At 38.4% G+C, this 26,911-nt stretch overlaps 4 protein-coding genes across 4 annotated transcripts; all 4 read right to left on the reverse strand.

The window, feature by feature from the left end:
* Positions 1-170: 170 nt before the first annotated feature.
* Positions 171-1,460, reverse strand: LOC137739985 (ribonucleoside-diphosphate reductase small chain). The gene has a single exon (XM_068479759.1). It carries the CDS (start codon positions 1,294-1,296, stop codon positions 307-309), a length of 990 nt encoding a protein of 329 aa, XP_068335860.1. The 5' UTR covers positions 1,297-1,460; the 3' UTR covers positions 171-306.
* A 3,551-nt stretch (positions 1,461-5,011) lies between these two features.
* Positions 5,012-5,941, reverse strand: LOC137739204 (probable FBD-associated F-box protein At1g32375). Its single transcript, XM_068478751.1, has one exon. The coding sequence runs from the start codon at positions 5,939-5,941 to the stop codon at positions 5,012-5,014; it is 930 nt and encodes a 309-aa protein (XP_068334852.1).
* Positions 5,942-17,626: 11,685 nt separating this feature from the next.
* LOC137739206 (F-box/FBD/LRR-repeat protein At5g22660-like) lies at positions 17,627-18,985 on the reverse strand. The gene has a single exon (XM_068478753.1). The coding sequence runs from the start codon at positions 18,983-18,985 to the stop codon at positions 17,627-17,629; it is 1,359 nt and encodes a 452-aa protein (XP_068334854.1).
* A 5,663-nt stretch (positions 18,986-24,648) lies between these two features.
* LOC137739208 (DNA replication licensing factor MCM2-like) lies at positions 24,649-26,173 on the reverse strand. Its single transcript, XM_068478755.1, has 5 exons — positions 25,795-26,173; positions 25,458-25,677; positions 25,238-25,316; positions 24,921-25,061; positions 24,649-24,768 (listed from the first exon to the last, which is right to left on the reverse strand). Exons 1-5 carry the CDS (start codon positions 26,171-26,173, stop codon positions 24,649-24,651), a joined length of 939 nt encoding a protein of 312 aa, XP_068334856.1.
* Positions 26,174-26,911: the final 738 nt, after the last annotated feature.

The raw sequence follows: 26,911 nt of genomic DNA on the forward strand, positions 1-26,911 counted from the left end.
TAAAAATAAAATAACCTTTAAAAAAACATTCTCATTACTATTTATTTTAACAAAAAATCTTATTTTTATATTAAAAAATTAATTATAATACTATTCATTTTACTTTTTATTTTATCTTTTTTATTAAAATTCAAGATTTTTTTATTAATTTTCCTAAAAATAAACTGAGATTATGGGAATATCGCATCTTTCATTTATAATTTCGAACATGACACCGAAAAATCAACAAAAAAACAAACCTAATTTTAAAATTATATAAAAAAACAAAGATATTACAAAAGCGATATCCATCACTCAATCAGACGATCAGAAATCCTCGTCCATCTTGAACTCATGCGACCCACCGTTGCCGTTGATGCTGTTCATCACCGACGCCTTCTGATACTCGCCAACGCGTTTCTCGAAGAAGTTGGTCTTCCCCTGGAGGCTGATCAGCTCCATCCAATCGAACGGGTTCTGGACGTTGTACATCTTCCCGTATCCCAACGCGCCAAGCAAACGATCCGCCACGAACTCGATGTAGGTGCTCATCAGATCGCCGTTCATCCCCACCAGGGCACAAGGCAGAGCGTCGCACACGAACTCCTTCTCGATCTCCACCGCGTTCCGAACTATCGACTTTACCCGATCCTCGCTCAGCTTCTTCCTCAGCAGCGAGTACAGCAAACACGCGAAGTCGCAGTGCAAGCCCTCGTCTCGTGAGATCAGCTCGTTCGAGAAAGTCAGTCCCGGCATTAAACCGCGCTTTTTTAGCCAAAATATCGCGCAAAAACTCCCAGAGAAGAAAATCCCTTCCACGCAGGCAAAGGCCACGATTCGCTCCGCGAAAGACTCAGAGCCGTCGATCCATCTCAGGGCCCACTGGGCCTTCTTCGTGACGCAGGGGATGGTGTCGATCGCGTGGAAGAGGCGGTGCTTCTCGTCGGAGTCCTTGATGTAAGTCTCGAGAAGGAGGCTGTACATCTCGGAGTGGATGTTCTCAATGGCGATCTGGAACCCATAGAAGGCGCGGGCCTCGGCGACCTGGACCTCCTTCATGAACCTTCCGGCGAGATTCTCCAGGACAATTCCATCGGAAGCGGCGAAGAAGGCGAGGATGTGCGAGACGAAGTGCCTCTCGCCGTCGGATAGAGCTTCCCAGTGGCGGACGTCCTGGCAAAGGTCGACCTCCTCGGCGGTCCAGAAGGAGGCTTCCGCCTTCTTGTACATTTCCCAGATTTCAGGGTACTGGATTGGGAACATGCAGAAGCGGTCCGGGTTCGGGGCTAGCAGCGGCTCTTCTGGGAAGGCAGGCATTTTTGTGATGAAACTCGATTTGGGATTTTTCAGAAACGAAATCAAATTTTGTAAATATTTGTGGTTTAGGGTTGATTATTTAGGGTGGGATTGGACTGAATATATATAGAGAGGGCGGAGGGTTTTTGAATTTTTTGAATTGGGGTTTTGGGAGCGGGTGATTTCAAATTTACGAGAAGCTTGCGGGAGAATGAACCGAACACGAGGGTACTTTGGGAAATTCAGGAGGGTGAATAGGCGCGCAGTCCGATTTCGGTGGTTTGCGTTTGCGGCTACCGGATGAGGATGGTGTGAACTGTGAACTGTGAAGAGGGGTGTAACGGTCATTTGAAATCTCTGTTGGTAAAATACCCTTTTGGTGAGTGTTAGACCAGTGGTGGTTCGAAGATTGGGTTTGGTGAAGGGCTTTATGGTAAATGAAGAAGGACGTTTATGGAAATAAGGTTTTAAGGGAAAGAAGCTTGCGAGGGAAGCCTTGGCTGGACATTTTTCAAAGTTTTAATATTGTAGCGGGAATCTTTTTTGGCGCCAGTTTTGGAATTTGGAAGTGAAAGGCTTCAATAAACATTTGGCTCCTAAATCTATATATTGCTTCCAAATTTTTATACCATGTGTAGTCCTTATCAAGTAATATGGTCCCCACGAATAAAACAAAATGTAAATTCATTACTTTTTTTTTTTTAAGACTAAAGCTTAGATGAGTAGCTTCGCCACAACAATCATTTCAAGAAGTCAGGAAGATCCATAAAAGCAATTTGCCTTCTTCTGATTACCATCGTGTGATGCGTCAAAAACGAACCCAAAATATGCTAGGCCTAAAATTTATCTCTAACCACTAGACCATCTCGTGGTGAATATAATTAATTACCAATTAACTTTTCTTAACTTTGTATTTATATTTTATATTAACTTACAATTTTCGGATGGTAATTGAGTAAATTAAAGTGAGAGTGAGAAACACGTGACCACACACGCTTGAAGACTGGCACATATAATCCGCACACACGCTCCAATGTGGCCTTGCATGCAATTGTGTGTGGAGAGCACACAATGCAACACAATTTTGTTTTTGGTCAAACACTATGCAGCACTAATACGTATTCTATGATTATAGTAGATGTGAACGTCTATCGTACGCAATCTTATTTATACTTTGCATAAAGGTTGTTTTCACGACTTGAACTTCGTGACTTTTTTGTCACAAAAAAATAACTTTTCCGTTGCATCAACGCTCGTCTTCATATAAGACTAGAACCTTCTTCACATATTAGATTAGCATAACTTCTTAATATATTATATTTGTATACCTTCTTCATATATTAGATTAGGATTAGTATAGAGTATAATATTGTGGGTCGAATCGTATTTGACATTGCTGCATCATGGAGCACGTGATTGCTAGGAAGTTTACAAACTGGGGATGAGGTGGCAGTTAAGCTGGTATGCATTTGACGAGCTAGTTTATTTTCCAAATTCCAGAACCTGTGAAGACTTAGGCTGAAAGGACACTCCAAAATCTCGAAATATCGGAGGGTTTGACATGTCTCAGATCCATCCTGAATACGGCTTGGACATGGTCAACGTTTTGAATATGGTCAAGACGATTTGGACACTACCCAAATACAGTATAAACATATACCACCCAATGACCAGATCATTCTTTCATTTACTTTTCTAAACAATTGCTAAAACTGGAGTTGCCGACCAAGCAAGGAAGAGGGCGTTTACAAACTTTCATTAAATGATGGAGATCGAGTGATTGGACATAATCTTGCTGCTACTGGAACGCTGGGTTTCAGATGTTATAAGTGTTATCTGAAACGCAGCATTTCCACGTGGACAACCCTAATTGGTTTCTTTCTACATAGACAACTCTGAATCTCTCTCTTTCTCTCTCTATCCATCCCTCATTTTGTCATCGTGATTTTCTCGCTCTCAATCGTTTTCTTGATTATTTGTGATAGTGATTTTCTGAGTCTCCGTGTTCTTGATTTCTCGATCTCTATCGAGTTTGAACAGCTATGATGAACCCAGTGACTCAAGAGGAGGTGCAAGGTATCTTTGATTTTCTTTTTTAGTACATTGTGCAATTCCACTACTTAATTTTTACTGTATTTAATTAGAGGGTTGGGGTTTGAGATTTACGTTCTTGTCTGTTGAGAATTGAGAGAGATGGAGAAATCAAGAACATGTAAATCTCAAACCCCAACCCTCTAATTAAATACAGTAAAAATTAAGTAGTGGAATTGCACAATGTACTAAAAAATTAAGTATATTTTTTGAAAACTATACTTGTTTTATGGCGAGGGGTTATTATGTTTTCGAAAAGGTTTTTACAAAGCTTTATTTTTAGGCACACTCACCCTTGTTTTTCGCCCTCCAAGTTTTAGTAGCAGAGCTTTCGTGTTGATGAGGATTCTTGGCAAATCTTGGTGTAGGAGATTCCCTTCGTTCGTATAATTTTCATTCTACTTACTTTACTTATGCTTTGACATCACTTGTGAAATGGGTTCATTCCCGCTCACAGGCGCACTCTTGCATTTAGGCACTTTTAGGTTTAAATTTACTCACATTTTCCACCTCGCTACACTTTATGACTTCGGCCGACATAGCTCGATTCGGAATCCAAGTGAACACTCTGGGTCGGGGTGTGTCAATTAACATTCCTTAGTTAGAAACGTTTCAAGAATGAATCTATTCCAGGAAAAAATTGTAATTTTCAGAATGTCTACTCTTTTTTTTTTTATTAAAAACATTCCACTATTAATTATTAAATGGAGTTTTGATGAAGTCGTTCACGAACCGTCCCGAAATGTCAACGAAAGAAAATGGAAAACAAATGCCGAAGAGGATTTGGGGTTAGAATCAAAGTCTATGTTTGGACCTAATCCAAACTTATTTCTGTCAAGTTATGATTTTGGGCTTTTGCCCCGTGTGCCGAAGATGTTATTGGGCTTAATTCGGATTGAGTGCAAACTCAAAGACGGTGCGTTTAGTCATTCCATTCTATCACTGACAAATGAAGCCTCGAGGAGGAGTCAATCCTTTTCTCTCGCTTGGTCAAAAGCACGTACACACAGGATGTGGATCTCCACTCAACATTTTACCAAAAATTCAGCATGGACCAAGCGATATCCATATCGCAATAGTTTTACATCCTTTTCTCTCGATTGAGAGATTGGAGGCTATCGGGAATCCCATCAACACAAGTCCAATCCTCTAGTCAACTAGGGTTTAGAGTTTTACTCCAGGTACAATACAAAGCTAGGGTTTAGTCCTTTGTCCAACATGGCTTCTTATGTTGTAATTAGCCTAAAATTAAGGAATCATGTTCTCCTTGTTATTGTAAATAGATTAGGAAACAAGAAAAACAAAAAGTGGTAAAAAGATGATGATTACGAGGCCGGCCGTTATATTGTTTTCCAAATTTGCCTCAACAATTTTTAGAATTTAGATTTTACTAAATAGGACGTCATATAATATTTGTCATGACAACATGTCCACGTAAAAATGTGAATCTAATATATATATATACAACTCTCGAAAAATGTGTGTTGCACGAATCTCTAGTTCACATTTATTTATAAAAATTAAACGCTTTTGGAGCGTAATTGCATTCACAATAAGAAAATATCACGATGTCTAAATTACAACTTTGAGAGTATACGAACCCGGCCCTTCTCTTATCAGAGAAGCTAAAACTGCTTGCATTCTTCTAGATAACTTCAACTTGGCATGTCTCTGAACCCTTTTGAAACAACAAAATTTCCTTGCACAAGTCCTCTTTTGTAAGACATGCGGGATTACCTACGAAATTCCTTGTAGAAATAGTAATCTTATTCAAAACCTCACCGTAGTTTAACAAGTACTTGAGCACTTGAACCTCCTCCTGTTCTCCGTGGAATCCACGCATAGAGACAGTCTTAAGGTGTGACGAGAGACACCCCGGCACAAGCGTTGGTGGATTGACTGGCTTGTAATCGTGATTCCATGCCGTACGATGAAGGTTTAAGATCAAGTGTTTCATACTAGGACATTTCTTGAGCAACTCTATTACAAGGTCCCAGCAAAAGCAACGAAGATCTAACTCCAGTTGGTTCAGATTCTCATAATCCGGCAGATAGCGTGCTTCCAGATACTGAGGAGCTAAAAATGTTAAATATTTAACACTTGAAGTACCTGCAAGTAACTTAGATATATTGGGAACATAAGATGGATATCGATGCTTATGTTTTGGTGCTATATATTTGACGTGAACTTTGGCCTTGACCAAAGATTTAGAATTGTCCAAAACATAATTCGACGTCAAAGAAGGCCAATCGATGTTGACATTGAGGTTTTCAAGTCTCGGGGCATCAACGAAAAACTTGCAGTCGAGATTATCAGTTGTTAACGTCTTCAGCTGAGGTGCGGAGATGTTAAGTTCCAAAACATCTCCACCCACGTTTTCAACTATAGTCAAATCTTCAAGAGCAGGGCAGTTCAGAAAGATCTTTACCCTTCTCTCATTAATATAGTCCCGAAACGTAACATGAAGGTACTTGAGGCTTGGGAAACAACCTGATGTAGATGGACTATAGGTAAGACAATTTGTGTCCAACTTCAGACTCACCAATGATCTGCACTGGAAAACGCTAGGAGGCATTTCAAATTTCTCGAAGGAATCATAATTATTATTACTAAACAAATAAAGATCAAGGTCAATGACATTGTTTTTTATGGCAGTGGATATCCATCTATGAATGCGAGAGAAATCTTCATCTTTGAAAGCGAAAGAGTGACAGTGAAGACATAGTCTTCTAATGTTTCATGATGAGCCGCATAATTTAATCACGCAGTCAACAAATCTCATAAACCTCGTTTGTTGTTGAGGTCCAGAAGAAAAATCTCTGCTATCAAACTGTAGGCTAATGGGAGCACTGGTACACCATACGTTGTTCCATCTTGTAGACAAAATCGTGGTCCGCACGGCATGTAAAGTTGGAAGGAACGAAAGTAAGTGACAAAGAATTGCATCCGGTAATTCACTGATCCTATCTCCAGGAGGAGTTTGGCGTTTTGCTTTCGAATCCATTGCTCCTTAAAGACGATCTTGTTGGTTTTGGAGTTCTGATCATACGAACATATGAATGGTATATATAGGCTAAAGACTAAGTTAGAGTTATCGGTTTTCTTGTAGTCATATCAGGCAATTGGATGTACAAAATGCCTTCTTGCATGGATTTCTGAAGGAGGAAGTCTATATGCGACAACCTGCAGGTTTCATTGATGAGCAGCATCCAACACATGTCTGCAAATTGCAAAGGAGTATATACGGGTTGAAACAAGCTCCGCGAGCCTGGTTTCAACGTTTTTCAGAGTTTTTGCTTCAATTAGGGTTTTAGGCATCCACGTGTGATTACAGTTTATTTGTTTTCAATAACTCTGGTGTCTACTTGATTTTATTGATCTACGTAGATGATATATTGTTGACAGGGAACAGTACTCGCCACATGTCTAGCTTGATATGTAAACTGGGCACTTTGTTTTCAATGAAGGACTTGGGGCCTCTTCATTATTTTCTGGGTGTCGAAGTAACCTATTGTGGTGATCAAATGCATTTGAATCAGGCCAAGTATGCTGTGGACTTGCTTCAGCGTACAAAGTTTTTGGATGCTAAACCAATTTCCACTCCTGTTTCCTGCGGACAGAAACTCAGTGCTTACACTGGTGAGCCACATGACAATTCCGAGATGTATCGAAGTGTTGTTGGAGCACTTCAGTATTTAACTATCACGCGACCAGATCTCTCCTATGCTGTAAACCAGGTTTGTCAGTTCATGCACTCTCCAAAGACTACTCACTGGATGGCAGTTAAGCGGATCCTTCGATATGTTAAAGCCACACACAATCATGGTCTTGTGTATAAACCTGGTACTGCACAACTTACAGCATATTCTGATGCTGATTACGCTGGGAATCCTGATACACGGCATTCCACAGGTGGTTTTTGCATTTACTTAGGGTCCAATCTCGTGTCTTGGAGTTCGAAAAAGCAGAAAACTGTCAGTAGGTCAAGTTCCGAAGCTGAATATCGGCAGCTTGCTTATACTGCTGCAGAAGTATCATGGTTCCGCTCTCTATTTCGTGACTTACACTTGCATCTTGATAGACCAACAATCTGGTGTGACAATGTTTCCTCCATTGCCCTTGCTTCAAATCCAGTTTTTCACTCCCGTACCAAACACTTGGAGGTGGATTATCATTATGTTCGTGAGAAAGTGGTTCGTCAAGAGTTATTTGTGAATTTCATATGTTCTCAAGACCAGATTGCTGATCTGTTTACAAAAGGATTGTCCTCTTCACGGTTCAAGCATCTTGTTTCCAAGCTTCCAGTTGTTTCTCCTCCTGTCAGCTTGCGGGGGGCTGTTAAACCAAGTCCGAGTCTTGCTAAGTGGCTGCCATCATTACAACTACAGTCATCATTGTCATAAAGGAAAGAGAGCAAGAGGACATGTGAATGCTGACTCATGGACAGCAGGGAAGACATTTTTATTATTGCTGTGCTATTGCTCCGAGTGCTATGGTGTGCTGTTAATGAGCTGCTGCATGTGTGGAGTGCAGTCCTTGTCTTTTAAATTGTAAAGTTGTATATTGTAGTGTATATAACAAAGCCTTCCCGTAAGGCTTAGAATATAATGAATTATTAAGATCAGAAATTCTTACAGGTTAGAGATTAAGTCCAACACATCTAAGGGCTTACTTGTGAAACAAGGGATTAAAATTAGCGAGAGAACTAACTCCTTGCGGTATTGGTATATTTAAATTTGATACCGATCCTATATAGATATATATCCGGATTACGTACTGTGTGAGAAAGTAAAGGAATTTGGAGCTAAAATTATTTATTCAAAATCAATGAAATCTTTGTAAGTTAGTCATATATCAGTGATCGATTATTGTTTTGAACCTCAATAAAATATTTTGATTAATTAGGCACAAATTAACGAGCAATGCTATAGTGAGAAAGTGACTCTTCTACCCTTCTCTCTTTCACTTTGCTACTCTCCCCGTGCAAGAACTTCCACCCAACAAATTAAATTTACCAAAATAATTGAATTAACACCCCACACTACAAAAAAATGGGCCTTTTCGGACGGACAAAAAGCGTTGCGAAAGCGGCTAAAAGCGTCGCAATAGTCCTTTTACGACAGGCCTGCGACGGGTAGCAACGCATCGCAACAAAGTGGCGTCGTAAATGTTTGGTCGATTATATACAACGCTTTAAGCGCGTCGCAAATAGTATTAACTACGGACTTGCGACGTCAACTTATTTGATATTATATATTTGGTTTTCTGACTCTTTTCTTAGTAATTTATTAATTTTTACAATATATGTTTGTTGGAATGATTGCGGTCTGGCCTCTCCTCCGATTTGGCCTCTTTCCTTTTAATGGATTTATTTTTTATTGCAGTTTGATAATGGATTTATGGCTCTATTTTGCAGCCAAATGTGAGACTGCATTTTAAGACGTCTGCAAAACCCGATTGGCGACTGCAAATTGCAAAACTCCTCGTCTACGAATTTCAGATTGGCATGGTTTGCTAGCTTGGGTTGATAATATTAGGTACTTTTTATAATGTATATTAGTAATTTTCTATTATATAGTTGGAATGATATGTGCAATGATAATTGTCACATCCCGCCCCGGGCCCCATCACATCTCTGGCTCGACTCCATCGTAACACGATATTGTCCGGTTTGGGCCCCAAACACACTCTCACGATTTTGTTTCTGGGAACTCACGAGCAACTTCCCAAGAGGTCACCCATCCTGGGATTGCTCTAGCCCAAACTCGCTTTCACTTTGCTACTCTCTTTCACTTTGCTACTCTCCCCGTGCAAGTCCACCCAACAAATTAATTTTACCAAAATAATTGAATTAACACCCCAAGACCCGATCTCTCCCTCCCAACCATTGACAGTGCCAGGTCTCATTTGGTATTAATGTTATATTGAATTTTGGTGTATGCCTATTTAACTGAAAAATTATAGGGTGGGAGAGAGAGATGCAACACGAAGGAGAGAGAATTTGATGAATTGTAATGTGGATGTTATGTCACCTTATTATTCGTTTATTTATTTATAATAGTAGGAATGTAAATTGCTTACCTTTTAGTTATTACAACTATCTAAAAGATACCACAGAATCCTAATATGATTTATGCAATCACTTTTCTAACCAAATTAAGACTGCAACATATTTTTATTATTTATTATTTTATTTACAAATCATAGTTTTGTGCGTGGATCAAATATCAATTCCCCCCCACCACCCAAAAAAGAAAAGAAAAAGAGAATATATTATGTAGAGTGATTGGGTATGATTTGGTTTGGTCGGTCGGTTTTATTTGTAATTTTCTTTTTTGAAAAAAAATATTGTTCCTCCTGGAATGTGGAAGAATGTGAAAGTTAATTTTTGGGGTATTTTAGTTCCCTCCCCCTCCCCCCCCCCCCCAAAAAAAAAGAAAAGAAAAAGAGAATATATTATGTAGAGTGATTGGGTATGATTTGGTTTGGTCGGTCGGTTTTATTTGTAATTTTCTTTTTTGAAAAAAAATATTGTTCCTCCTGGAATGTGGAAGAATGTGAAAGTTAATTTTTGGGGTATTTTAGTTGGATGAAGAAAGAGTTCAGGGTTTGGGATGTTGGGCGGAAGAGAGATCGGATTTTGGCTTGTTTTAGTTGAGGGTAATGCTACGTAAACTAAATTTGTAGATAAAATTTTGCAAACTAAATGACATGAAAGACGATGGTTGAGTTATTACATAAGCATTGATAAACGTGGTATTTCCTAATGATGACACATCATTTAGTTTACAAATTAACTAAATGACATGGAAGGTGATGATTAGGTTGTTACTTAAGCATTGATAAACGTACTAATTCCTATTGGTGACACATCATTTAGTTTACAAATTTAGGAGAGATTTTTCAATGTGACCGTCACACGGGGTGGTACACCACGTGTTGCTATATAAATGGTGGGATGTGTGTTAAAAAATTAATAACTTAAAAAATAAAAATTTTCACTACTTACATAAAAACATGTGGTGTACCACCTGTATTCCCGTCACAACTAAAAATTTGTTCAAATTTAGCTTCCCTAGCATCACCCTTTAGTTGAAGACCACTACTCATCTAGTAATTATGTAAAACATTTACCCGCGAATGTGGAAATTGATTTGTGCAAAATAAGCATAGATGTGGGCATAGACATGTGTTTATGCAATAATACAAGGCAGAAAAATAATATTTCAACTAGGAACATTATAGAAGATCCTTAGCTCCGCACAGTATAGAGATTAGCATACTTCGCCCAAGTTCGATTCCCACACCACCCCCCCCCCCCCCCCCCCCCCCCCAAATCTAACTAATGACCCTTTTTTTTTTTTTTTTAAAACCTCTTTCTATCACCAATTCAAGACGAACAGTCGAAGTAGAAGGATCATCAATGCGGAAACAATCTGAATTGAATTGGTCTCAAAATCAATATTTTGTAAACCTTTTTGATAACCAATTCGAGACCAACCCTCAACTAGAGTCGCAGATTACCACCCCTACACCAAAGCCAGGCAAAAGTTCCATATTTGCCGTGTTCGTGTCGTTTTCGTATAATACATGTTATCTTAAAGGTTCATGTCATGTTACATCCATTATCTTAACGTACGGATTCTTAACAAGTCGGGTCATTTTACCCCGTTATGACCCGTTAAGAATTCTTTTTCTTCCTAAATTTGCTCATATCACATTACCACATAAATATTACTTAAAAACAAAAAACCACAAATTTCACCAACCCTAGAAACGAAAAACCCTAAATTGAAGAAACGAAACCAATCTTAACTTGAAAACTAATTCGAAGCAAAACCCTATATTTTCAAAGTAATTCGAAAGAATCAAATAGGAAGTAAAAGGTAAACTCATACTAAAAAGTCGAATACGAATGCGAAGTAAAAGTTATAAATGGTAATCATAAGAAGAAGTAAAAGTATATAATTGTTTTTCAGATAAAGGTAACATCTGAAACGTACGCAGCCATCACTCGATATCGATCTCGATCATGTCACGCACACCTCGCGATGGCAGCACCCTTGAAAAAGAAAAAGAAAACTACAGTCAGTTAAAAACCCACATGATACAAATTATTAAAACTTAAAAGGGAATTAAGCAAATGAAATCAAGCAAGCAAGATGTTCAGAGACGTACCTTTTAACCTGAAACATGTGGATTGCAAACAAATGCTCCCTCATCTTAGCTATCTCACCCCTGCGCCTCGCGGGCTCCCCAACCTTGAAGGCAGTTCCAGGCATCCTCCCTGTAGACCCCGAGGCATAGCGTTTCTTCAGCGACCAGGAGGAATACTTCACTTCAAATCTAAGTCTGCACCTTCGCACATAGCCGTCATCCAACCTGACCAAAATGTTGTGTACATCATTCCAGCTTGTCAGCTGCTGGCGGGTTGCTTCGCCAAGCCTGAAAATCCTCTTGCCCAGGTGCATGAACACGGGCACATTGGCAGAATGCGTGTCTTCTTGCCGAATGTTCCTGACATAGTTTTTGGTCAGGAGCCCAGAACCAAGAATCAGGGCAAGCACACAAAATAATGCTTCGATTGGGAAACAGATGGAGTTGTAGCCAGCCAAATTAAAATTTAAAGGGTTTAAAATCACATAAATATATCAAGTCATTTCTCAAATTCCAAGAAGCTGAATTTATACACATATGATAGTAAATAAGCAAGTGAGTCAGTCCTACCAGACACGGGGCCTCGCCATTTCTTCAACATTAGGAAGCATTTCTTCAACATTAGGAATCATTTCTTCGGATCGCGCGACACCGCCTTCCAAAACAATTTGAAAGAAAAATAAATAAACATTTTGAGAGAGAGAGAGAAAGAGAGAGAGAGAGAGAGAGAGAGAGAGAGAGATTTCTTCGGATCGAGCGTCACCGCCTTCCAAAACAATGGAAAGAAATATAAAGAAAACGAACGAGAGAAAAAGAGAGAAAGAGAGAAAGAGAGAGAGAGAGAGAGAGATGGAGACCTGCCATTTCTTCAACATTAGGAAGCATTTCGCTGCATTGATCGTCACCGCCTCCCATAGCAAGAAAAATCAAGAAAGCAGAGAGAAGAGAGAGAGAGAGAGAGAGAGAGAGAGAGAGAATCAGAGCTTCAGCAGAGAGAGGAGCTGAGTATGGAGAAGTCACTATCGCCTTTGTACCCAGCTCGAAGGAAAGACCGTTATCCACGTGGCCGAACCGGCTGTATCAAATGGAGAAGTCACTAACCGTCTCTGTACCCAGCTCGAAGGAGAGACCGTTATCCACGTGGCCGAACCGGCTGCAACGGATTTGATATTTTGCAATTGGTGTACCGTTTTGGTTTCCTAAATGTAAGTGACGTATCTTTAATTGTTTGAAAATTTTAAATTCGTTTATAATACATTTGTGTATGATTTGTCAAAATTGTTTCTTTTAAAACTGCAAAACTAATATAGAAGTACATGCATGTTTTTCACGTTATTTTCATATGTACTGAGTTTTGTCGATTCTTCAAATCTTTATTCATAGTTTGGTGTGGAAGCATATTTTTCAATCTTGATGTGTATTTCAGACTGCTCTAATCCAGGTGGTCAAAGTTTCAAATTCGTATGTAAGTGCAGCAAGCACGCTACCTCGAAAAATTACTGGCCTAATCAACGTATGCCAGCTTATTATGTAAATTTCCACACTTCATCCATCCCCAACCACTCAAGGAGAGTTTCTTTTTACCAAAAACGTTTGCTTCTATCTCGTTGTGGTACATATTTGAACATATGTCAATGTAGCATGATAAATAAATTACACATCAACTCGTACAAGTTCTAGATCTCGACTCGACATAAAGAAGTAATTTAACCAACAAATATATCGATGTAGCATGATAAATAAATTACATTTGTCGATATTTACCAAAAATTTATCCGGTATAAGTATCAAGAGAGACGTGCAAGTAAATTCAGCATAGGTTGGGCAATATCAAATATCCTAGTAGTTTCCAGGACGATGTCGTCCGAAGCGGCAAAGGAGGCGAGGATGTGCGAGACGAAGGGCCTCTCGCCGTCGAATAAGGCTTCCCATAGGCGGATGTCGTGCCAGAGGTCGACCTCTGTCGTAAATAGAGGGTCGCAAAAGAGTCTTTTTCTTGTAGTGCCAAGACCTGATCTCTCCCTCTCAACCATTGTCTGAGCCAAATCTCATTTGGTATTAATATTATATTGAATTTTGTTGTAGGTCTATTTAACTTAAAAATTATAGGGTGGGAGAGAGAGGTGCTGTGCGAAGGAGAGAGAATTTGATAAATTGTGATGAAGATGTTATGTCACCTCATTATGCGTTTATTTATTTATAATAATAGGAATGTAAATTTCTTACCTTTTGGTTATTGCAACCATCTAAAAGATACTACAGAATCCCAATATGATTTACGCAACCACATTTCTAACCAAATTAAGACTGCAACATATTTTTATTATTTATTATTTTATTTACAAGTCATAGTTTTGTGCGAGGATCAAATATCAATGAAAAACAAATACGTTGATCATTTGATATGTCATCAATGAAAAACAAATACGTTAATCAATATTTAAATAACAATCTAAATTATCAATAACCACGTCATGTGGTTTGCAAAATTTGGTATAAATAGTTTGCCTCCCTTCCATTAACAATTAACTTTTCTTAACTTTGTCTTTATATTAATTTTCTTACCAATTAATTCATTATCAACCAATGTAAACTCATTACCAATTAATGCAACATCCCGTCCCTAATTTTACGATTTTATTAATTTTAAAAAGATGAAATTGATGAAAATGCCCCTGGAGACGAGATTGTTGATTTTTGTTGACCGTCATTTTGTGATACGTATGAGTTATTATTTTACCGTATTCTTGAAGTACTCGACGGTACGAACGCGTAGGTGCATGTGGAACCAAAATAGGACTTACGGTTAAAATTTCACGGATTTACTAATCCGAAATATTTTTTTTTAAGAAATTATTACTTTTATTATTTTATTAATATTTGGGGATATTTTTAATATTTTATTATTTTTCTGGCAGTGGGACCCATACTCACACCGAACTCACCTTTCCTTCTCTTCCGCATGGCATTCTCACCCAACTTTCTCAAGCACTCTCTCTCTTCTCCCTCACTTCCCTCCCGAGTCTCTCTTTTGCAACACCGACGGCAACACCTGCCACCACACACCATCTTTTCTGAAGAACACCTCATTCACGAACTCTTTCTCAACAAATGATGACGGAGTCACATAACCCAAAGCCTTGGACGTGGCCACTCTCTCTTCATTTTCCTTATCGATGCACAGTGGCACCGCCACAGTTCAAGAATTTCTCCGACGAGGGTAAACTTCGAAAACTCCTTAAACTTTTTCAAATCACATTTTTTAGTACGATTAAAATATTTTTAAAAGTTTGAAGTGATGGTTGAATGCAGAACAAACTCGGGGAAATCTCTCCAGTTTTCTAGCAAAGGACCCGCGGGTTGCAGGCTATTTTCCGACCACTACTTGACCCAATATCGGCATGACTCAAATCCCTACTTTCCTAGCTACACTATGGTATTTAAATGGCGAGTTTTGGTTGAGTTTTTGGAGCTAAACAGAGCCGTGGTAGTTTCCTGGCCAAAATACCCAGCTCTCAACGGTTGCAGCGGCAATCGAGGAAATAAAAAGGCCCAAGTCGAATCTATGAACCGGCCCAAACCTTCAGCCAGTTGACTCGATTCGGCCTATTTCCAAAAATGCATCTGGAACCTGGAATTTTCTTGGGATATTCTTTAGAATATTCCTTGTGTTGACTTTTACGAAATTTTCTCTAAAATCTTCCTAGGCTAATTTCGATGCCTCGAGTCCATTTTGGACATCCATTTAGTGAAATTCCGAAGTTTTAACGTAATTGACCGCCGCGGCTCGGTTGACTTTTTAAGGTTGATCGTTGACTTTTTACGAAAATTGCCTGGAACCATTCCTAGTGTATTTCGCCGCCATGATTCCAAATCCGCACTCCGTTTTCCGATGTTTAATCGTTCTAGTTGAGTTTTATTAATGGGTCCCAATATGATGCTTAGGTGCGATTCCTATCGGAGACTCTGGCCTTCATAGTCCGAACGGCTGCGGCCTTGTATATGTGAGTGGGTCTTTTCTTTTATATGGTATTTGTATTTATTGAGTTTCGATGTATCTATATTTAGTATTGAATTTTCTACGTGATGCCATAATTAAACTAACGTGTATGAGAAATGTCTTACGATTGGGAAATTATAAAATAATCCTGCGGGATGCTCATGTAAGAGGACTATAGTGGATGCTTTAATTAAATGTACGGCTATGGATAGTATTATGTTGACTAAAGTTATTGAATTATTGTGGCATGACCATATTTACGTTATCTACTCATCGTGTGCTACACTAGCATTTGTACTCGCCTGGACCAGGGCCAGGCTTCACGTCACGCTCACTTTGGATCCACTGTAGGTGCCAGTCCTGTCCTAGATTGCTATAGGCAATTAGGACTCGTATGTGATGCGCATATCGCTTATCTTCACATGATTGTAGTACTAGAGCATAAATCATTATTGCACCCAGTCATGTTCATGTCAGAATACCTCTGCATGAACTCGTGTGTCAGCATATGTGAATGAGCACTCGATACGATATGTTTGTTTATGCGAGATTATGTGATTACCGGAACTTAGTTGTTTATTTTCAAAATATTGTGAAGTATTGAAATCTGGAGATATTGAGGTTATGGTAAGTATTTTCATAATATACATAGTATGTTATTTTTTGAAAACTATACTTGTTTTATGGCGAGGGGTTATTATGTTTTCGAAAAGGTTTTTACAAAGCTTTATTTTTAGGCACACTCACCCTTGTTTTTCGCCCTCCAGGTTTTAGTAGCAGAGCTTTCGTGTTGATGAGGATTCTTGGCAAATCTTGGTGTAGGAGATTCCCTTCGTTTGTATAATTTTCATTCTACTTACTTTACTTATGCTTTGACATCACTTGTGAAATGGGTTCATTCCCGCTCACAAGCACACTCTCGCATTTAGGCATTTTTAGGTTTAAATTTACTCACATTTTCCACCTCGCTACACTTTATGACTTCGGCCGACATAGCTCGATTCGGAATTCAAGTTAACACTCTGGGTCGGGGTGTGTCAATTAACATTCCTTAGTTAGAAACGTTTCAAGAATGAATCTATTCCAGGAAAAAATTGTAATTTTCAGAATGTTACTTTTTTTTTTTTATTAAAAACATTCCACTATTAATTATTAAATGGAGTTTTGATGAAGTCGTTCACGAACCGTCCCGAAATGTCAACGAAAGAAAATGGAAAACAAATGCCGCAAGGATTTGGGGTTAGAATCAAAGTCTATGTTTGGACCTAATCCAAACTTATTTCTGTCAAGTTATGATTTTGGGCTTTTGCCCCGTGTGCCGAAGATGTTATTGGGCTTAATTCGGATTGAGTGCAAACTCAAAGACGGTGCGTTTAGTCATTCCATTCTATCACTGACAAATGAAGCCTCGAGGAGGAGTCAATCCTTTTCTCTCGCTTGGTCAAAAGCACGTACACACAGGATGTGGATCTCCACTCGACATTTTACCAAAAATTCAGCATGGACCAAGCGATATCCATATCGCAATAGTTTTACATCCTTTTCTCTCGATTGAGAGATTGGAGGCTATCGGGAATCCCATCAACACAAGTCCAATCCTCTAGTCAACTAGGGTTTAGAGTTTTACTCCAGGTACAATACAAAGCTAGGGTTTAGTCCTTTGTCCAACATGGCTTCTTATGTTGTAATTAGCCTAGAATTAAGGAATCATGTTCTCCTTGTTATTGTAAATAGATTAGGAAACAAGAAAAACAAAAAGTGGTAAAAAGATGATGATTACGAGGCCGGCTGTTATATTGTTTTCCAAATTTGCCTCAACAATTTTCAGAATTTAGATTTTACTAAATAGGACGTCATATAATATTTGTCATGACAACATGTCCACGTAAAAATGTGAATCTAATATATATATATATATATACAACTCTCGAAAAATGTGTGTTGCACGAATCTCTAGTTCACATTTATTTATAAAAATTAAAACGCTTTTGGAGCGTAATTGCATTCACAATAAGAAAATATCATGATGTCTAAATTACAACTTTGAGAGTATACGAACCCGGCCCTTCTCTTACCAGAGAGGCTAAAACTGCTTGCATTCTTCTAGATAACTTCAACTTGGCATGTCTCTGAACCCTTTTGAAACAACAAAATTTCCTTGCACAAGTCCTCTTTTGTAAGACATGCGGGATTACCTACGAAATTCCTTGTAGAAATAGTAATCTTATTCAAAACCTCACCGTAGTTTAACAAGTACTTGAGCACTTGAACCTCCTCCTGTTCTCCGTGGAATCCACGCATAGAGACAGTCTTAAGGTGTGACGAGAGACACCCCGGCACAAGCGTTGGTGGATTGACTGGCTTGTAATCGTGATTCCATGCCGTACGATGAAGGTTTAAGATCAAGTGTTTCATACTAGGACATTTCTTGAGCAACTCTATTACAAGGTCCCAGCAAAAGCAACGAAGATCTAACTCCAGTTGGTTCAGATTCTCATAATCCGGCAGATAGCGTGCTTCCAGATACTGAGGAGCTAAAAATGTTAAATATTTAACACTTGAAGTACCTGCAAGTAACTTAGATATATTGGGAACATAAGATGGATATCGATGCTTATGTTTTGGTGCTATATATTTGACGTGAACTTTGGCCTTGACCAAAGATTTAGAATTGTCCAAAACATAATTCGACGTCAAAGAAGGCCAATCGATGTTGACATTGAGGTTTTCAAGTCTCGGGGCATCAACGAAAAACTTGCAGTCGAGATTATCAGTTGTTAACGTCTTCAGCTGAGGTGCGGAGATGTTAAGTTCCAAAACATCTCCACCCACGTTTTCAACTATAGTCAAATCTTCAAGAGCAGGGCAGTTCAGAAAGATCTTTACCCTTCTCTCATTAATATAGTCCCGAAACGTAACATGAAGGTACTTGAGGCTTGGGAAACAACCTGATGTAGATGGACTATAGGTAAGACAATTTGTGTCCAACTTCAGACTCACCAATGATCTGCACTGGAAAACGCTAGGAGGCATTTCAAATTTCTCGAAGGAATCATAATTATTATTACTAAACAAATAAAGATCAAGGTCAATGACATTGTTTTTTATGGCAGTGGATATCCATCTATGAATGCGAGAGAAATCTTCATCTTTGAAAGCGAAAGAGTGACAGTGAAGACATAGTCTTCTAATGTTGCATGATGAGCCGCATAATTTAATCACGCAGTCAACAAATCTCATAAACCTCGTTTGTTGTTGAGGTCCAGAAGAAAAATCTCTGCTATCAAACTGTAGGCTAATGGGAGCACTGGTACACCATACGTTGTTCCATCTTGTAGACAAAATCGTGGTCCGCACGGCATGTAAAGTTGGAAGGAACGAAAGTAAGTGACAAAGAATTGCATCCGGTAATTCACTGATCCTATCTCCAGGAGGAGTTTGGCGTTTTGCTTTCGAATCCATTGCTCCTTAAAGACGATCTTGTTGGTTTTGGAGTTCTGATCATACGAACATATGAATGGTATATATAGGCTAAAGACTAAGTTAGAGTTATCGGTTTTCTTGTAGTCCGGTTAGAGATTAAGTCCAACACATCTAAGGGCTTACTTGTGAAACAAGGGATTAAAATTAGCGAGAGAACTAACTCCTTGCGGTATTGGTATATTTAAATTTGATACCGATCCTATATAGATATATATCCGGATTACGTACTGTGTGAGAAAGTAAAGGAATTTGGAGCTAAAATTATTTATTCAAAATCAATGAAATCTTTGTAAGTTAGTCATATATCAGTGATCGATTATTGTTTTGAACCTCAATAAAATATTTTGATTAATTAGGCACAAATTAACGAGCAATGCTATAGTGAGAAAGTGACTCTTCTACCCTTCTCTCTTTCACTTTGCTACTCTCCCCGTGCAAGAACTTCCACCCAACAAATTAAATTTACCAAAATAATTGAATTAACACCCCACACTACAAAAAAATGGGCCTTTTTGGACGGACAAAAAGCGTTGCGAAAGCGGCTAAAAGCGTCGCAATAGTCCTTTTACGACAGGCCTGCGACGGGTAGCAACGCGTCGCAACAAAGTGGCGTCGTAAATGTTTGGTCGATTATATACAACGCTTTAAGCGCGTCGCAAATAGTATTAACTACGGATTTGCGACGTCAACTTACGCGTCGCAAATAAGTGGCCTCAGGTTTATAAAAATAAAAAAAATAAATGGATCGTCAAATGAGATGCCACAATGATATTATTTTTAACAGCTTCACCAAATTGTTTCATTTGAAATTCTACTGCAGGTTCAAACTTAAATAAAATCCAAAAGCATTGATATAATTCATAATTCACAAAACAAAAAAACACTTATTTGGTTTCTTTGATATTAAAGAAAATATTTCACTTCCAGTATTTAAACATTTATACCGTCTACAATCCTACAGGAAATATGTCACTCCTTGCTAGGAAGTTAGTTCGACAACTAACTTCCTCCCCTCGAACCTGCGAGAAATTATGTCACCCCTTGCAGCAGCTCTACTCTCAGTCCTTTGAATAGAGGCTCAAATTAAAACAGAGGTATGTCCACCTCGGCAACAGTGCAAGAATTAGAGTTATTACAAACACAAAGTCTGCAAATAATTTGGGAAACAAAAAGAAAAGAAATGCATCTCTGCTCACCAATCGGAGGTACGAGTGTTCTTGAAATACAATCGAATGTGAAAGTTACCGAGTTGAACACCAATAAACTAGGCAAGCGCTCCAAAAGGCCCATCACCACGAACAAAGAATCTGCAGTCAGAAGCACAGGATGGGCATTAAAACCATGAAAGAACACTTTCGTATAAGACAAGCTATGAACAAAAAAGAGTTCCCCTTTGCAGTAACAAGTGTGCACTCCCATCTGTGCAAACCATGCGAGAACATTTTCATATACATAGGCAACCAATTTGTGTAAACCATGATACAATCAAGACCAATCTTAGAACTTCACGAGCAATCCCCCTTCTTCCGTGTACTTTTTATTTTGGTAAAATGCTGATTGTAAAAGAAAAAACATGACAAGATCCTATATGTTGGGATGCAAAGAAGAAAATATACGTATTCGATGCAGTGACATTCTTACAGGTAGATAATCTGGTTCCCTCTTCGTCAACTTACAAGCATCTGTATCATGTGTTGCGTACATCATCCGAATAATCCCTGAACATATATAAAAAACGCAAATGAAAAAACAACAATCTTATTTCATTGTAGCAATACAAATCAAGATAAGTAAGGGAAGGGGTAGCTATCTAAAACAAAGAACAATCTTATTTCATTCTAGCAATACAAATCAAGATTACTTCACTGTAGTACTATGGATCGACAACAGAACAAAAAACAAGAATGAAGTGGAACCCTGATTCGAATGACAAAAGCAAGACCCTAACTAGAATAATAACTATCTAAAAACAAAGAAGCAAAGCAGCTTAAGATAGCAAAAAATACTCACCGAGATGATCTTCAATTCTTTTCAATTTACTACACCAGTAATGACTCTGTTGCCCAAAAAATCAGTGAACGAATATAGTACTAGTTCACCCATGAGGATAGCAGTTTATACAATCCAAAACCTAGACCTTGGAAGCACCATTCCGCCCTCCACGACAGCACAAATACAACTTATAGAACTCGCTATTTTTTCTTTTGCCTTGTAAAGTTGGGCTATTTCAAGAAACCCCAGCAGCAAGTTACTTACTTGTACTCCACATACGACATTTTCGAGAGCCTGAGCAAGTTAAAGCCATAGGAAAAGGGTTGTATAAATATACACATATCTACCCAGCATAATTAAGATTAAGGAACATACCATCTCGGGCATAACCTCAACCACAACGCGTTCTACAACTCGAGCTCACCGATACTTTGGCCAGAATCCGCGATCGCTAACTCACTTTTCATTGCCACTACTTAGACGTATTACATATAAACCCCATGAATTAATACAACTACAATGTCCGAACTTTCAGGACTCGTAAAATCAGTCATATAAACAACATTATGTGAGGTTTACTTTAACAGACAATGCAAGTAAACAGAGCCAGCGGAGAAAACTAACCTTTGAATTTATTAACCAACCATTTCGCTCCTCCTTCGACACTGGCTTGCAATGACTAATCATCACACAAACAATGTTAGCGAAAGGAATGTCATAAAACCAAAAACCCCAAATTCTCCAAAGTATTAATCTTGACAATTAACATATAGTATCAATCACTATTCAGATTTAACAAAACAACAATTAAATGAAAAATTAATCTAAATACGATTACGAAAGTGGGTTCCACACAAAAAATTCAGATTGTGTAAAGAAATCAACTTTGTGAACCAAAATCCTGAATCAGATTAAAATACTCAATTGAATACCATAATTAAATTAAATTGAGATCCACAGATTCCTTTCCTTCTTCGAATCATTCGCTGTTCTGGTCTTTTTTTTCTTGTTAGGTGTTGTGGTGATAGAACATGAATAAAATCTCAATCGCATGTGGTTTTTTTCGTACGGATTTTGATTTTAAAGTTAAATTGATCAAATGGGTGTTGCTTAATTTTCGATTTTAGTAGAACCCATGTCTCGAAATCGATAAATTCATGCATAAATGCAGGGATTTGGGTAAGGGTAATGCTTTGGTGCTTGTTTGTCTTGAAGTTTCCGGAATTAGATAGAGGTATCGAAATGTGCGAATAGATCAAGTTATTTGATCATTCATTAGGGTTTGAGCTGCTTTTCGTGTGGAAAAAAGTATGCATTGTTGGGAATTATTTGCATGAGATCGCCAGAGCACGACAAACGAAGAATGTTCTTGATCGGAAATTCTCTCCTACAGACCCTAATGGTGCGCATAAGAGACTAGATCGTCCTTGACGTAGGTTGCAAAGTAGTACACGTAGCTAAAACAGTTGGGAGAGTTCATCTAAACACAATACTACAAAAGTAATGTCTTACAAGAGGTAGTTTGACCAAGTGTTCATCCTCTGTAATTATCTACACGAGTAGAAAACTACTATTTCTAAAACAAGAAGGGGCTAACAAGTGCATTATAAATAAAGAAACAAGTGCAAAAACATTAAATGTTGTATGCTCAACATTTTATCTCCCTCGTTCTTTCTTGGCGGGAAAAACTCAATTTTGGTATTATAACCTAAAATTACATTGCAAGTTTATTTTAAACTTACTTACATAGAAGACCCAAACTCAAGTCTCATAAGAACCCCAATTTTGCTTCCAAATACCTAACAATGCATACTTTTTTCACACCAATAGCAACTTAAAGGCTAATGAATGATCAAATAATTTGCTTTATGGATGCGTTTTGATTCCTCTATCTAATTCCGGAAACTTAGAGACAATTGTCCATCAAAGAAACTACCCTTATTCAAATGGGCAAAAACATTAAATGTTGTATGATCAACATTTTAGCTTCTAGTTCTTTCTAACTTTACCAAAAATTGAAAGCGGTGAAATACGTTTCATCGAAAGATAGGGCGTGCTATGAAAAACCAGACGCCAAATTAAAAATTTTGGGGAGGGTGTCGTATCAAATGTCATCTTTTGCGACATTACCTAAAGTAGAGTCGCAAAAGTTTTTTTCCAAAAAACCTTACGATCTATATTACTAAGAATTTGCGATGGTTGTGTTGTGACATCCCACATCGCCCAGGGGAGTGATCCTTATATGTATATTCCCATCTCCACCTAGCACGAGGCCTTTCGGGAGCTCACTGGTTTCGGGTTTCGTAGGAACTCCGAAGTTAAGCGAGTAGAGCACGAGAGCATTCCTAGGATGGGTGACCCATCGGAAAGTTATCGTGTGAGTTCCCAAAAACAAAAACGTGAGGGCATGGTCGGGGCACAAAGCGAACAATATCGTGCTACGGTGGAGTCGAGCCCGGGATGTGGTGGGGGCCCGGACCGGGATGTGACGTGTGTGCTCTGTCGCAAATAGAGGGTCGCAAAAGAGTCTTTTTCTTGTAGTGCCAAGACCCGATCTCTCCCTCTCAACCATTGTCTGAGCCAAATCTCATTTGGTATTAATATTATATTGAATTTTGTTGTAGGTCTATTTAACTGAAAAATTATAGGGTGGGAGAGAAAGCGGTGCGGTGTAAGGATCAAATACCAATTCCCCCCACCCCTCCCCCCACCAAAAAAAAGAGAGGATGTATTATGTAGAGTGATTGGATATGATTTGGTTTGGTAGGTCGGTTTCATTTGTAATTTTCTTTTTCTTTTTTTCAATTTAAATATTGTTCCTCTTGGAATGCGGAAGAATGTGAAAGTTATTTTTTGGGGGATTTTAGTTGGATGAAGACAGAGTTCAGGGTTTGGGATGTTGGGCGGAAGAGAGATTGGATTTTGGCTTGTTTTAGTTTAGGGTAATGCTAGGTAAACTTAATTTGTACATAAAATTTTGCAAACTCAATGGCATGGAAGACAATGGTTGATTATTACATAAGCACTGATAAACGTGGTATCTCCTATTGATGACACATCATTTAGTTTACAAACTAAATAAATGACATGGAAGGTGATGATTGAGTTGTTACTGAAACATTGATAAACGTGCTCGTTCCTATTGATGACACATCATTTAGTTTACAAATTTAGTCTCCCTAGCATCGCCCTTTAGTTGAAGCCCACTACTAATCTAGTAATTATGTAAACCATTTACCCGCGAATGTGGAAATTGATTTGTGCAATATAAGCATAGATCTGGGTATAGACACGAGTTTATGCAATAATACTAGGCAGAAAAATAATATTTCAACTAGGAACATTATAGAAGATGCTTAGCTTCGCACAATATAGAGATTAGCCCATTTTCGGGAAGAACATGGAATGGTAAAGGATCCAGCATGCGGAACAGTGAATTTCAAACGGAAATCGAGAGATGGGTTCAAAGTGTTATCTAATTGCTCACAAATAATGAATGCATTGACGATTTGCATTAATATGAATAACATAATAGACGAATTTCCAAGTTCGAAATACCCATTTCATGTTAACTTTTAAGAATCAAAACGACTTCTTTTCTTGCATTGTAAGGCGACCGCGACGGAGATGGATATGGAGATGCCTAATCATCAATCCCGGCTCTTGGTCTTGGCGATATAATTTGCTTCAACCACAGTGGCAAACTCCGGAGTTCCATTGTTTGCATTCAACGATAAGTCGAATTTATCTGTATAAATGCCGGTGACCTCCTATAATTAGAAATATAAATCAAAATTAATTAAGGAGGTATATAGAAACATAATAAGGTGAGTAAATATTCATTCACTGAAACAAATAACAAGCTAAATGGGCATTAAAGCAAACAAATCAATCAAGGTGGGGAGGAATAAGTATATCTCACTATCTCGTCCCCAGAAAGGGCAGAATCAATCAGATCATTCGATACTATCACTTCCACGCATCTCGGAAGTCGACATGCAGGCACACTTCCGGAGCTCTCTTGGAGTGTGAGTATCTGATAATTCCTGGACGACGATGTTGCCTAATGCAAGAAACAAACGGAATTGAATAATTTAAACACTTTCAACCTCTTTCTGCCAAATGATTTCAGAAGCATTTTTTGTTGTTAGAAAGTTTTTTTTTTTTAGCTAAAAACAAGGCAAGGTTTTGTATTTTTACTCGTTCTAAAACACTACCAAACAAGGCCTAATTAATTACCTGTTGCAACTTAGGAAATATGTTAGAGCATCGGGTCACAAGCCCTCGAATGCAAATCAAGGCATCCAAATGGGTTTCGCTGCGTTCAACAACATCATGTTAGAGATTCGGGAACAAAATTGAAATCAATATCATCAAAAAAGACGGACAATAGCCACTAAAGTAAAATTGGTTGCCCAAAGGCAAGGTGAAAAAATGAGAGTGGTTGTTCCATAAATACCTAATGTTGCGAATGGAAACGCACTTGCGGAGGTTGGTTATGCGAACGTAGATGCTTGGATGGACATTTTTGTAGTTTGGGTGTAAATTAAGCACAACATTTTTGGCAGCATCTTCAAAGGTTTCCAGAATAAGTCGGGGGGATTTGATCATCCAACGGGCAATTTGGATTTGAACGGGGAGAAGCTGCTCGTAATTGATCACCAGACTACACTTGTTGGCTGCAACAAAACAAATGGAGCATAAATCTTTTATCTTTGTGATCCAGATTTTTAAGAGGGACAATATACATATACTTATATATATATATATATATATATATATATATTGATGTTTACCTGACACCATCTGATTGATGAGGCGCACGTACTCAACTTCAGTTTCATCATGCTGCTGCTGAACATTTTTACTGTGATGATTGACAAAGGTGAGTAGAAATTTTTTGAATTTCTCAGCTATAAATCTTCGCACTTCATCTTTAGCAACCCACTCTTTGATCGTCCCCTCAGGAAATAACATCTTCTCAAACTTGAGATCTTGGCCGAACTCGAAGCAGTAGTACTGGTCGCAGTGGTATTCGTCTCCAAAGTAGTCGTCCTCTTCCTCGATGCCGCTAAAGTATCCGTCGTCGTCGTCAACATTGTCGTCGTCGCTAATGTATTCGTCCTCATCGAAATCCATGATTAGCTGGTCATGCCCATTCATTCCTACTGCCATGCGTTGCATGCATAATCATTAGCTTTCAGTATTCTTAGAGAAAGCTGAATAATCACGACTTAGCGAAAACTTGAAAAGCAAACAAACAATATGTTTAACCCTAAACCCTATATATACTCTCCCTCGGAACTAGTGGAAGCCCATATGCTCAAACCGTTCAATATCCCTTAAGATCCTCCAGCGGTTAAAATTCAAGAAATCTAAAATATTTGTTAGTATATCTAAAAATCTCGGAAGAGGTAGTGTTGAAGATTTCACAATCAATTCATATCAAAACATCGGGTACGTACTACAATCAGAATTACAAAATAATAACAATAACAATTAAAAACAAGGAGAGAGAGAGAGAGAGAGAGAGAGAGAGAGAGAGGGAGTAATTATTTAAGTGTTACGCACTGTTAGCATGTGAAGATGGTGTGGTGCGGTGCTGCAGCTGATCGATCGGTTTTGATCAACCCTTTGCTCCTTCTGAAAACTGTGACTGAGAAGCTAGCGGAATCCAGATGATGTGATCAATTTCTTTAGCCTTAAGTTAGGGTTTTCAAGTCCAAGGAGGGAGAGATTAATTAAAGTCCTTTAAGAGTCAGGAGTTTTGATTGATGTTGGGACCCCTCCAATAAGCTTTATACGCCCGAGGTCCTCATTCCATTTAGTTTACTCTCCTAATCCAACTCAACCTTTTTTTTTAATTTTTTTTTTCTTTTTCCGTCTCTTTTTCGAGGATGGGGACATATTTGC

The sequence above is a fragment of the Pyrus communis genome, chromosome 7 (genome assembly GCF_963583255.1).
Source record: "Pyrus communis chromosome 7, drPyrComm1.1, whole genome shotgun sequence".
Classification (NCBI taxonomy): Eukaryota; Viridiplantae; Streptophyta; class Magnoliopsida; order Rosales; family Rosaceae; genus Pyrus; species Pyrus communis.

Bases quoted from the DNA above. Each gene is read 5' to 3' on its own strand.
- LOC137739204 (XM_068478751.1), bottom strand. From the start codon at position 5,941: ATGCCTCCTAGCGTTTTCCAGTGCAGATCATTGGTGAGTCTGAAGTTG.
- LOC137739985 (XM_068479759.1), bottom strand. From the start codon at position 1,296: ATGCCTGCCTTCCCAGAAGAGCCGCTGCTAGCCCCGAACCCGGACCGC.
- LOC137739206 (XM_068478753.1), bottom strand. From the start codon at position 18,985: ATGGATTCGAAAGCAAAACGCCAAACTCCTCCTGGAGATAGGATCAGT.
- LOC137739208 (XM_068478755.1), bottom strand. From the start codon at position 26,173: ATGGCAGTAGGAATGAATGGGCATGACCAGCTAATCATGGATTTCGAT. The intron at 25,062-25,237 runs GTAATTAATTAG...TTCTTGCATTAG, and splicing joins TATTTCCTAAGTTGCAACAG to GCAACATCGTCGTCCAGGAA. The intron at 24,769-24,920 runs GTGAGATATACT...TTCTAATTATAG, and splicing joins CCCTTTCTGGGGACGAGATA to GAGGTCACCGGCATTTATAC.